General features: G+C 42.8%; 1 protein-coding gene across 3 annotated transcripts in view; it reads left to right on the forward strand.

Annotated features, from left to right (window-relative positions):
* fbn2b (fibrillin 2b) overlaps positions 1 to 12,836 on the forward strand; it is a 62,401-nt gene that overhangs the window by 19,287 nt on the left and 30,278 nt on the right. For all 3 annotated transcript variants that reach the window (XM_025903032.1, XM_019351879.2, XM_025903033.1), the window contains exons 6-7: positions 5,393 to 5,590; positions 9,755 to 9,880. In XM_025903032.1, the coding sequence (XP_025758817.1) occupies positions 5,393 to 5,590; positions 9,755 to 9,880 (324 nt within the window). The remainder of the gene's footprint in view (positions 1 to 5,392; positions 5,591 to 9,754; positions 9,881 to 12,836) is intronic.

The raw sequence follows: 12,836 nt of genomic DNA on the forward strand, positions 1-12,836 counted from the left end.
GTGCCTCCTCTGTTCCAGGTCTGGTCCAGTCTGTCTGTCTCTGCAGACCTATAAAGTCTCAAACGCCAGTTTCTCTCCAGTCCAGCCCAAATATAATAAGAATCACAGAGGAGCAATTTTGTACATCAGCAAGTGTTGACGTCAGGGGCATTTGAGGTGCTGGAATTGTAGGAAGTTGTGCTATTTCTGTTCTATTGATTCTGGATAAGAGCAGACAGAACATGGCTGGACAGGATGGCTGCACCGCTGGGCGTGTGGGGGCGCTGGAGCAGGCACGGGTGGAAAATATCCCCCGGTGACAATTTAGCAAGAGTCAGCCACTTTGGAGCCTGGCTAAATTTGACCTGCAGAAAGCCTTTTAATGGTGCATTTTCCATACGCAGAAACTTCTGCAGTAAAAGATAAAATAAACCCGATCGAGCCACTAAGGAGCAAATATCAGCCGAGAGTCCAGAAAACTGGCTAAAAATGTGCAAACTCGGTGAACTCTGCTGGCGTAACCAATCCTGTCCTTCATCCAGATACTTTTTATGATTACATGTTCTGAGTGAAATCATCCTGGTATTTATTAAACATAATTAGGACTGTCACATTTCACTAGCTGTTTTAGTGTCTGCTTTCATGGGGGCACTAAATTTAATGATCCATCTCATTCATATCAGCATTAAAGTATCGTCGCTCCACGGTGGTGGGCGGGGGCTGCCTCTGATTGGCCGGTTGAAAAATGGACCGGTTTAGTTTTGCTCCAGTTTAAAAAAACACTACAAAGACTCTTCCACTGTTGAGTAAAGAGAACGGCTCATGAATGGGAGCTGTTGATGGAGATTAGAGCCCACTTGACTGACTCTGGTTTGGCAGCGGCTCTGTTTGCATTCATGAGAGTGAGGATTATTGTTCCACTGTTAGACAAGTTTCCTAAAACAGACTAAAATACTGTAGCTGCAGAACTCCAAATACATTGTACAGTACAATGGGCGCGATATAGAAACAATAACAGAGGAAGTGCAGCATCCACAGCCTGTCCTGAATACTGGCATGGGTGTGTGAGCTGTGCCTTCACACAGTTTGCTTGACGCAAAAGGCTATCAGATCTTGAACGCTGAGGGCTTATCTCTCCCTCTGCCATTCTCCCACAGTTGTTGGCCTTTCTTATGTGTGCGTTAAACATTTAGTCACGTTTGAGTGGCTGCTTTTTCAGTGTGGAAGAAATGAAAGGAGCAGGCTCCTTAAGGAATCATTACGGCTAAAGGAAAAGAGCGATTTCAAGCCTGTTGATAATGGCACTGATAAGACTAACAGAGACTGCTATGGTTGGCCGGGAGACACGGACAGACATGCTCACAATCACACGCATGCAAACAAACAAGCCCACACATTTGAATCATTTATTTACATCCACATCAGCAGAAGGACACACAAACACAAACAAAACACTGCAATCAGAAATTCCACAAGACCCGCCAGACGTGTGCTCGGCACACACACACACACACAGAGCTGGTTTTCATATCTCTGTGGGGACATCTAATTGACATAATGCTTTCCCTAGCCGCTTACCCTAACCATCAAAAATGAATGCCTAACCCTAACCATAACCTAATTGTAACCCTGACACTAAACCCTCATTTTGAGTCCCAAAAATGCCTTCAGAGTCGTGGGGACGGGCACTTTGGTCCCCACAAGTATAGTAAACATCCAATGTTTGGTCCCCACAAAGATATGTAAACACGTGCACATACACACTCAAAGGCTTTTGTATACATGCTTTATTCATTTGACTTGTTGAACTCCTGTCATAGGCAAGTATGTATAAATGATAATAGCCTGATTTCCATGAAAAAAACCTACTAGGTTTCTTATTTTCCCAGACTTTCCCTCCTGGGAGTTTTATAAATACTTCAGCGATTATTAATGAGTCTGAAATGAGATTTTTTTTCTTCCCTTGTGCCATTTCTCTTCCCCTCTCTTTTCCTCCCAGTGCTCAGGCCCGTGCCCTCTTCATCTTTGTGATCCTATAGTTGGAGACGGTTGATGGGAAAATGTTTGCCTAGAATGCTTTAAGTCCTAGACAGACAGGATTTACTCATTAAATAAGATCATATGTGAAAGCTTGCATTCTGTTAACAGTGTTTGATGGCTGACTGTGTAAGCCAACAGAGGTGGAAGTGCATCAGTCACATTAAGCAGACTCTGAGCTGAGTAATACACGGACACACCGTCCTAACCGGAGAGTAAAGATTCTTTATGCTGCATAGAGTGAGTGAACGTAGCATCCATAGCATGTGTGGATGAAACAGGAGATTTCAGTCCCTTGATACTGGATTTAGGAGTACGGAGTGAGGAGGATAGCAGGATGTTTTTATCTGTTCATCTTTTTGAGCTCTAATTAGACGAAATTGCTTCCTAATGTTGTCAGCCAGACCAATTCAGGATTTTTCATTTGTCTCCGGTCCAAACCTGCCAGTGCTCATGCTTTCATGTGTCTACTAAACTTACATGTATAACACACCGATGACGTTGCCCTGACACACCTGTTGAGCTCTCAGCTGAATGCTTGAGGCTATTTTTTTTGTTTCCAAATTCAAATTTACGTGCATGACAAACAAAACCCTGAACACATGGCTCACACACACTTTGGAGAGAGCAGACACTGAGACAGGAGAGCTTTATTCACCGTTACTCTTTGCTTTTCAGCTAAGCTGTGATTGCTGCTCCAGTCTCTTGCTTAGCTAAACGCTGCAGCTCATGCAGATGCTGTGTTTTCCATCATGTACACAGACAAGCAGACGCATTCTTGTGTGTTAATGTGTGTAAGAGACAGACAACAGTGGGGCATTGCTTGAGAAAGAATGTGCATGCATATATATTTAATTTAGCACACACGAATACGCTGCTGAACTTGGCCGCTGCGTTTGGTTATTCAGTGTCGATGATTTGAGCGTGGGAGAGTCCATTTATTTTTTAATGCAGGGACAAAATCAAACACTGGAGGCTGGAATGGTAAATGGCCTGTATTTGTATAGCGTTTTACTGGTTCCTAAGGACCCCAAAGCGCTTTACACCACATTCAGTCATCCACCCATTCACACACTGGTGATGGCAAGTTACACTGTAGCCACAGCCACCCTGGGGCGCACTGACAGAGGCGAGGCTGCCGGACACTGGCGCCACCGGGCCCTCTGACCACCACCAGTAGGCAACGGGTGAAGTGTCTTGCCCAAGGACACAACGACCGAGACTGTCCGAGCCGGGGCTTGAACCGGCAACCTTCCAATTACAAGGCGAACTCCCAACTCTTGAGCCACGATCGCCCCATGACTTTTATTTTTTTAGTTGGATTTTCTTCCTTTTGTTTCTTTTTTAATGTCAATTTAAACAGTTTGGTTTTAACGGATAAAGCAAGCGGAATTTGTTTGCTTTTCTTATTTGTCTTTCAGCTTGCTAGTAGTGTGTGTGTGTGTGTGTGTGTGTGTGTGTGTGTGTGTGTGTGTGTATGAAGCTATTCTTCTGTGTCACAGTTGTGACATAGAAGAATATTTTTTGATAAAGAGCAGGAGCAGTGTTATTAGTCAGACCTTTATCATTGATTGAACTGGATTTATTGACATAAATGTAAATTATAAATTACCAGCAGCTTTTTTCTTTTTCTTTCTTATTCATTTTTAATCTGGAATTAAATGTGCATTTTCTGTGTGTTTGTGCACGGAGACGTTTGCGTGCATTATGTTGCTTTAGAGCTAACCGTGAGAAATATGCATCACATACAGTCGGTCATGTGACACCAGGTCACATGAAGATGAAAGCTCAAAGAGCAGATGAGGGAGGCAAGCAGGAAGCAGACTAGAGTGAAAGACAAACAGACCTGAAGTGGACAAAGAGAAATGAAGACAGATGGGTGAGAGTTGCAAACTGCTGCACGCTCAGTTTGACCTACTTTCTGCTCTTTTTCTTGCTTCTCCTACTTTTTGGCCCATTCTTTGTGATCCTCTTTCATATGGCACAAGGAACTAATAAGGGCAATAAGACTGGAGACTGACAGCCACCACTTCTCGAATCCTCCAATCTTTCATCTCATTTCGTCCTCAGAGCTGAGCGGGCAGCGCTCTTTCTCTGTCACAGCCTTGGCGAGCCAACCATGCAGTTAGCCTTTCATGTCTCCTGTGACAATCTAACAATCTGCTTCTTTTTCTCTCGTACTTTCCTTTTAATGAAGGCTATATTAAGTTTGGCGCCACTGCAGAGAACTTAATAGGGGTTTCTCCCACAAGAGAAGCAATCATTAGGCTGTATGTGATTGAAAGGACGAACATTGTATTGCTGAAATGGTTTCAGCGTGAGCTCACCGAGTCTGATTTGTGAAGTGCAGTTAACAAGATTATGCCATTTTCACTGGCAGGCAGCAGTGCAGCACGAGAGTGGTGATTGCTTTTCTCGTGCAATTATTTTTGCTGTTGTTACCATGTGTGTGTGATTCTAAATGTCTAGAAAAATACATGCATGTCCAAAAAACAAAGCCCAGGGTGCGTGCGGCAAATTTCCAGCATTAACTACTTACGCTGGTGTCCTCAGTAAACAGTGCTGATAAACTGATCAAACCAGAGCTCTGTTTGTCACAGCTGCACGAATCAGTCTGACGTCTGAGATGTTTGTGTTCATTTCAAACACAACATTAGTGTTGGTCATTAGCAGCAATGTGTTTTTGCACAGCCAAAATAATAGGCATTGTCCCCAGGATAGATTACAGAAGTGTCCAAATGCCCTTTCATTTTTTCTGTGGTAGTTATTTAGCTGGTTGAGTCATAATTGTGACGGAAATTGTAACCTCCACTGTTTAGCCTACCGTCAGCTCCTAGTTAAAGAGCTTCAGTTTGTCCGTTAAATGTGGTTCTAATAGAAGCTCTAAATACGCAGAAGTCATTCTTATCAGATTGCCAAATTCCTGCTGAGTGAAACCACTTTTACAGCTTAATGTGAGCAAATTTAATAAGCTAATGTTTGAAATCTGAGGCCTGAACTAACCTGTTTCAGTGGAACCAACCCTCCTGTTGTTTATCGAAAGCCTTGGACTCCTAAACTTGTCTCCTCTTGTTTTTAAGCCAGTGCTCGATACAGAAACTAAACTGCAGGCATGTGTTTGAATAGCTAGTCATCTCTCCAAAATGTTGCACCGAAATCTAGTAAACGAAGAAAGGCAGGAAGAAGTGAAAAGACTCAGATGTTGCAGGAAATATGCCTCCTCCATTTAGAAATGTCTCATTTATGTACTGTGTGGTTTCATTTAATCCTGCACCAGATGTGCTCCAGGAAATGAATCACTGCTTTATCATTGAGTCAATGAAATATTAAGTCAGCCACCAATTAACAAAGGATTGATCTCACTGTTAAACTGCAGACTACAGGACCGGGCCATGTTTCACCCAGGTGAACAACCAGATGTGTCAGGGCCAGCTCAGTGGAATCGTCTGCACCAAAACTCTGTGCTGCGCTACCATTGGCCGAGCATGGGGCCACCCCTGCGAGCAGTGTCCTGCCCAGCCCCACCCCTGCAGACGAGGCTTCATACCCAACATCCGCACTGGAGCCTGCCAAGGTCAGACCACGCTCTCTGTCTTCTTGTATACACACCTGGCAGAACGTCTTTACCACTTCATGTTAACAGAGATGAAAAAGAACGCACGTAATAACACACACGCACACACAGACACACACACAGACACACACAGCCGTGCACGATAAACATCCAAACCATCACTTTATCCATCATCGTCTCAGCTGGAGTTCCTGCTGTACAACATCCTCAGACTAGTGATAACAGCACAGAGCGTGTTTACATGTACACAGGAGTCCGGATACGAGCTTGTATTTTCCTGTTAAGGTCTTAATTTAGCTGAAGCTGTCCATGCGGCGCCTCAGAGCGGGCCTCTGAGAGGTGACGCCACACGCGTAACGGGGCCACGACCGGTATAGGACAGGAGTCCACCGACACGTAGTTTGGTTGTTTTGAACTATTTGCTCCAAATGTGTGACATAAAGCCTCAGCCTGTTAGTTTATTAGTTTCACTGTCCTAATGGGAGAAAAAAACTTTGATGAAAGTTCAAACACCTGATAGTAAACCAGATTTGGTGCATCATCTTCTATGGCAGGGGTGGGCACCGAGGGCCGGTGTCCCTGCAGGTTTTACATGTGTCCTTGAACCAACACAGCTGATTTAAATGGCTAAATTATCTCCTCAACATGTCCTGATGTTCTCCAGAGGGCTGGTAACGAACTAATCATGTGATTCAGGTGTGTTGACCCAAGGTGAGATCTAAACCCTGCAGGGACACCGGCCCTCAGGGCCTGGAATTGCCCACCCCTGTTCTATGGTGTGGTCTGCTGGGGCGGCAGCATCTCTGCCGGGGACAGGAAGAGACTGAACAGGCTGATCCGAAGGGCCAGCTCTGTTCTAGGATGCCCTCTGGACCCAGTGGAGGTGGTGAGTGACAGGAGAATGGTGGCTGAGCTGTCATCCCTGTTGGACAACATCTCCCACCCCATGCAGGAGACTCTGACAGCACTGAGCAGCTCCTTCAGTGGGAGACTGCGGCACCCACGGTGTGGGAGGGACAGATTTCGCAGGTCTGTCCTCCCCACTGCTGTCAGACTCCACAACAAAGACTTTTGCTTTGATCAAACCCTCACACGTGCAATAAAACTGCTATATGTGCAATTCTTTTTCTGACGAAGTTGTACTTTTGTATTTTCTTACTCAGTTGTATATAGCATTTGTTTTTCTATTTTATTCTATTGTATATTTTATTTTATTTTATTTTATTGCATTCCAGTGTTTTCTAATTCTGCTACATAATTTGCACTTTTGCTGTAACAAAACAAATTTCCCACCTGTGGGACTAATAAAGGTCATCTTATGTTATCAACAACCGAATAAGCTACGAAGGCTTCAGTGAAACAGAAAGTTTGATTTTATTAGAATATATGAAGTATTGATTGATTGAATCTTTATTTTGAACATGTTGAAAAAGTACAACAACATAGAATTAAAAAGAGACAAATAAACAAAGCAAAACAAAAGGAAAACGAGCAACCACAACTACAAATAACTTTCATGTTCAAAAAGGAGCAGGAAGAAGCATAAGCTTATTTAATCCCACCCCTTTTCCACTATCTAGTAATCAATAGACTACAGAAATACCTCCTTGCAATTACATTATATGTTACGTGTATTTTATTTATTTATATATATATCATTAACCACTTAGAGGCAGCTCCATTATGTAAAAGGAGGATCTTTTAAACATCCCATTGCATTGTGGGATGGCTGCTATAACTCAACAGCACATGAAGGTTTGTTTTCTAGTGAGGTACTAAATGCATGTAGTGAGTACAAAATGAATGGAATGAAAGGAGGCTTTTATTTTGGCTAATGCTTGAGCAGTATACAAGGAGGGATGCACAAAAGGGAACACAACCAGACGACCTGACAAAGAGGAAGGGGACGGATTACACAGTGACACACACTGAGAAACAACAGCAAACTGAGCTTTAAAGTCAAACAGAAAGTAGAACAGAAGTAAATACCAAACACAGGGACAAGATTCATGCTAAACATCATATAAAGACAGGGAAACACTGGGAAAGCTGGAATAACAAACGGAATCAAACCACAGACGGAAACAAAATCGGAGACATTCCAAAACTAAAAGTCCAATCCACCAATCCCAGGGACCAGGAAGGGGCATCCGCTCACAGTCACAGCCAGACAAAGAGCAAAGAATCACATTCAGCAGACTCAAAGTGGGCGGGCACTGAGATACTTTTTCTGAACTTTTCTCAAAACTCAGGGAACCAGCTAAAGTAATATATACACAGAGGATGGAGGCTTATTTAGGGAACGGGAATGTCTTCAGCTTTCAGTAACAGCAAACTGCTTCCACCAGTTACTGTTCCCTTACAAAGTATCCACATGTATCCCTTTGCACTGTTCATCTTACTTTACTGCTCTTTAACACATGCAGTGTAGACATAACACAGTCAAGAAAATCAGGCGAGCAGAGTGACAGTAACATGAACTGAGAGTCCCCCTCTTTGATTGACACCCCCCCTCTCAGATAAAACCAGACTCCCCGTGCGTGCATATCTAATAACCTGAGGCCTTCTCCATGTATGACTCATGTGGAGGTCATGTCCACGGTAAAATGACCACAGTCAGGCCCTTTGTTGCTTCATGCTGGTGGGACATTGCAGACTTTAATTTATATAATATAATTTACTCTGTACTACTGATCTACTGTACAATATAAAGTGCCCTGAGGCGACTGTTGTTGCGATTTCAATAAATAAAATTGAATTGACTTGAATTGCTAAACTCAGCTAAAGCTAAAGACCAGAGCCTAAAACCTAATAACTGACAGGATGCATGTAGATGCTTGTTGTTTAGCTACAGTGATATTTCTTGATAGCTTCAAGCCTAGCTGTGTGCGGATGCATGCAGTTTTTGCTAGTTTTGCCACACCAAACAAATTGTGTTTATACTCTGTGGGGTGACATAGTGCATCGCTTGTAAAGCAGAGCAAGGCCCAGAAAGTCCAGACACAGAAGTGTCAGAGTGCTGGTAGATGCTTACGGTAAGTATTCAGCTTCTCATCTACCTCAAACACAGCTGGGATGAATATTTGGGGGCCAGAAAATGCACTGCAGTAATTATTTATAAGCCTAGTGTGTTTAATTTATGAGTCTGATGAGATGGTAATTCCACAGTTCACTCATCTATATGTATAATTGTCTTATTTATGGGCGTAACTGGCAAATGTAAAGGATGTGGAACCAGTAACTGATTTCCATTTAGCTCCTCAGCTTCCTTTCTTTTGTCGGGGTTGCCAGGTTGCTCATGTGTCACTAACTCCTCTCCAGGAGTCTGTGTCTGTGCTTCCTTCTCTCTCAGAATATCTGTTTCTGTCTTTTTTCTTGTCTTTAACTCACACACACACTAAAGATACCTAATCGCCAGAGAGCCAGGAGCAACGTCTTTCTGGCAGCAGTACAAAGCACACATGACTCTGAATCCAAATGTAAGGACTGAGCTCCAGGCTCCACGTCAGGATGTTGGCCAGTAGTTGCTTTCTTTCTCAGCCTTTGCCACGGAGAGCTCATTAACAGTAGACAGGACGTTCTTTTTGAAGATTAAACAAACTGTTTCCTATTAAAGCAGCATTGTATGCAGATTTATTCATGTTGTTCAGTGTTTTCTGAGGGATTAGCCACTCACAGTGCTCTGACTCTACTTAGTGGTTGGCCCCAAACAGTTTTATTTTTTTTATATTGAAAGGAGTACGCCCACTGACATATTCCCAATACTGGTAAAAGTGACTCACATTTAATGCTGGGAAAAATGTACATTTAAAAAGCCATTTCCTGTTCAGGCAAGAGCTGAAGCGGGTCTTTCTGGATGTGGTCTTAGACACTGCAGCCGGTGCCAAGTCAGTGCCTGTTTTAACTCATTCTCTTAGCAAAAAGAAAAAACAGAGTATGCAGAGTTACAGCGAGAGAGTATTTGCCAGACACAAAAAGATCCTTTGAGCTGTCATTAACTGATACCATGAACACTGCATCTTGTTTGAAGTTAGTCTGTGCAGATTTCATCTTTATAAGACGCTGTGCCTCCCAAACTTTGGGAACTCCAGTAATTACTACAACCTTTGTTCTTATGTGCGTTTGCTTGTCATTAATTTCAGTGTCTTTTCTTCTTTTTTGTAGATGTGGACGAGTGCCAGGCAGTGCCAGGGCTGTGCTCTGGGGGCAACTGCATCAACACCGTCGGCTCTTATGAATGTAAATGCCCTGCTGGCCACCGTCAGAGCGAAACCACCCACAAATGTGAAGGTAAGCCTTCTAAGTAAGAGGTAAGAATATTTGCAAATTAGAATGACAATGTGAAAACATCAGCATAAATAAAGTAAGCAGCGAGTAAGTCACAGATAAGTTCCCATCTATCCTTCTTAAGCGTTCTTGAGCAAGGCATTATTTTTCTCCTGAGTTCATGGTGCTAATCTGCATCTAGTGGCTATAGATAATTAACCAAAACCATTAAAAGGACTTTCCACAATCCTGTCTCCTCAAAAATAAAAAAAACCTCTAAAAGTAAATGAGATTTTGTTGATTTAACAGTGAGGCGGTCAAGACTGTGTACTTTACGATAACTCCGGGTTTGCTGGGATTGGCTCGACAAATCTCCACAGGCGCTTTAAAAGCGGAGATGTGTCCAAAGTTAAAGTAGTCCTGACATGTGCGCATAAATACACACAAACACACTGAAGCACGTGCACGCACACAAGTGGGATCACATTACAGCGTGTTGATTGGGTGGAATTTAAACGATGCCCAGGTTAAACAGTCGGATAGTTAGCGAGGCAGGGGTTGTGTCTTTTGGACCAAAGCCGATGTGTTCGTAGTCGTCTGAGAGGATTACAGAAAGCTTTTAAACTGTTTGAGCCAGATGACATTTATTCTGCTGAACAAGACCGCGGGTGCACTGCGTCAGTGTATGAATTATTGTCCTGCTTTTATGAGCTTGCAGCAGGAGTAACAGCAGCAGCAGATACACAACTGTTTATATTTGCTGGAAACTTTGGTTTCCACCTTCAGATTCATGAGAAGCAATTACCGTCACGCACTAAAAAGTAATTTATGTCTCCGTGAATGAAGCAGGAAATGGGGCGGATGAGTTCACTGAATCTACCAGAGTCACAGACGTGATTTTAGCGAAGCGCCAGCTCAGATCAGGATTTACAGTAAGAAGAGAAGGAGCTTGAATTTATTGAAGCAGGATGTATGAAACACCTAAGGCAGGGGTGGGGAACTCCAGGCCTCGAGGGCCGGTGTCCTGCAGGTTTTAGATCGCACCCTGGGTCAACACCCCTTATTCAACTGATTAGTTCATTCCCAGGCCTCTGGAGAACTTCAAGACATTTTGAGGAGGTCATTTAAATCAGCTGTGTTGGATCAAGGACACATCTAAAACCTGCAGGACACCGGGCCTCGAGACCTGGAGTTGGACATCCCTGGTCTAAGATTTAAGAAGGTGGACACAAAAAACCCAGAATCTTAGATTTAGCAACTCTTTGTAACCTTTTTGCCACCAAGTGTTGACAGTTATTGTATCTCCCCATCGCCTGTTAGACTGGGATTTGGCAGGTGGGGAATATGCGGTGTAGCAGTGCAGCCTGGGTAAAATAATCACAAAACTGAAAATGTGTCTAATGAGCTCCAGTAGTTGTGACTTGTGACCTATAAGCAGATCATCATCTTAAATTTGAATTAATATCTACTACCCTTGATTTAGCCTAACACTGACCATGAACACCACAGCTTGCTCTGCACCCGTCCCAACAGGATGCATTACTGCAACCTTTCACGTCATTGTAGGGTTTATTCTACAGTTGTATGGTTAGGGTTAGGTATTAGTTAGGTATTGTAGGGTTAGGTAACCCTAACCCCACTTATTTTATCTTTATTTATCTTTTCTCTTATTCGAAGTATGCAAATGTAAAAACCGACAAGTTGCCAATGGAGAGCTGCCAAACTGTGTTTCATTGTTCTGGTAAAAGTGACAATAAAGATCCATCTTATCTAATCTTATTGCTACAAACTAACAAGTTTAGCGTGCATGTAACTACACTAAGCTGTCTAGTATCTTCATGCCACCACTGAACAACACCAAATTATTAAAGTTACATTTGTTTTTGTTTAGTCTATGCAATAACAAGAAACACACAACTTTACCAACACAGCATGCATAGATCTGATTTGTTCCAACCTTTATGATCTAATCTTTATATTTCCTTTTGTTGCTCCCTGTCTGAGAGCGAATGTGTCACACACTTACATTTAGTTCTTGCTAGCTTCTGTACCTTTAGCTTGTTGTGGGCCCAACTGCACAGAAACAGTTTGTATGTTTTGTATTATTTGTGATATTTGTTGAGCTGTTTGAAACATGTGAAACTACCTGCTGGTTAGAAATGTTACTCCTTTTATACTCGCTCATCCTCTGTACTTCTGGCTGGAGCCTTGAACCAGATGCTGAAGTTTCACAACCACAACTTTATTGACATCTGCAGCATGAACACATCGAAGCAATGAGAAGAGAGAAAAGGAGCTGTGTGTGGACTGTGGGATGACATTATTTCCTTAGTACTGGTCAAAGCACCACAAGAGTTCCCACCAAATATTTCCCATTTTAAAATTGCTCTTGGGCAATCAGATCATAGAAAGCATAGATGACCACCAAGACGCAATGTGATCTGATTACTCAAACCACTCGTTGATGTGGCCTGACCACACGTTTATTGTGAAACCAGCCGGCTGCCTCTCTGGCAACAGTCTGGCTAAGACTTTGGGATCCTTTGGGACTTAAGCAGTAACAAAATATGAGTAGGTATGATCATAATAACAGCAGGTGACAGCAATGAAATTGGTTTTATCTTCAGAAAAAAGCTGAAATAAGGCGTGGCGTGGGAAACGTGTTTGGTCTTATTATTGAATTATTTTGAAATTTGGTTGAAAAATGAGTTGAGCCCTCGTGCTGTTTTGTTGATTTCATTATTTATATTGCCATTTGTTTATTTGACTCATGCAGAGTGAAGGAGAAAGAGTTTAGTGTTTGCAAAGCTTGTAAAAAACAAAAGAACAATTGTGGCGTGTACGTTAAGTCACGGATTCGCAGGAAACCCGTGTTTAGTGAAATCTCCCTCACAATCAGACCAGATCCTTTGGGAAGGCTTTTTATTGAAATACGCTGCTAGCTAATGAACAAGCGGCCACAATGAGAGCTTTCATTGTT

Source organism: Oreochromis niloticus, linkage group LG23 (assembly GCF_001858045.2).
Source record: "Oreochromis niloticus isolate F11D_XX linkage group LG23, O_niloticus_UMD_NMBU, whole genome shotgun sequence".
Lineage (NCBI taxonomy): Eukaryota > Metazoa > Chordata > Actinopteri > Cichliformes > Cichlidae > Oreochromis > Oreochromis niloticus.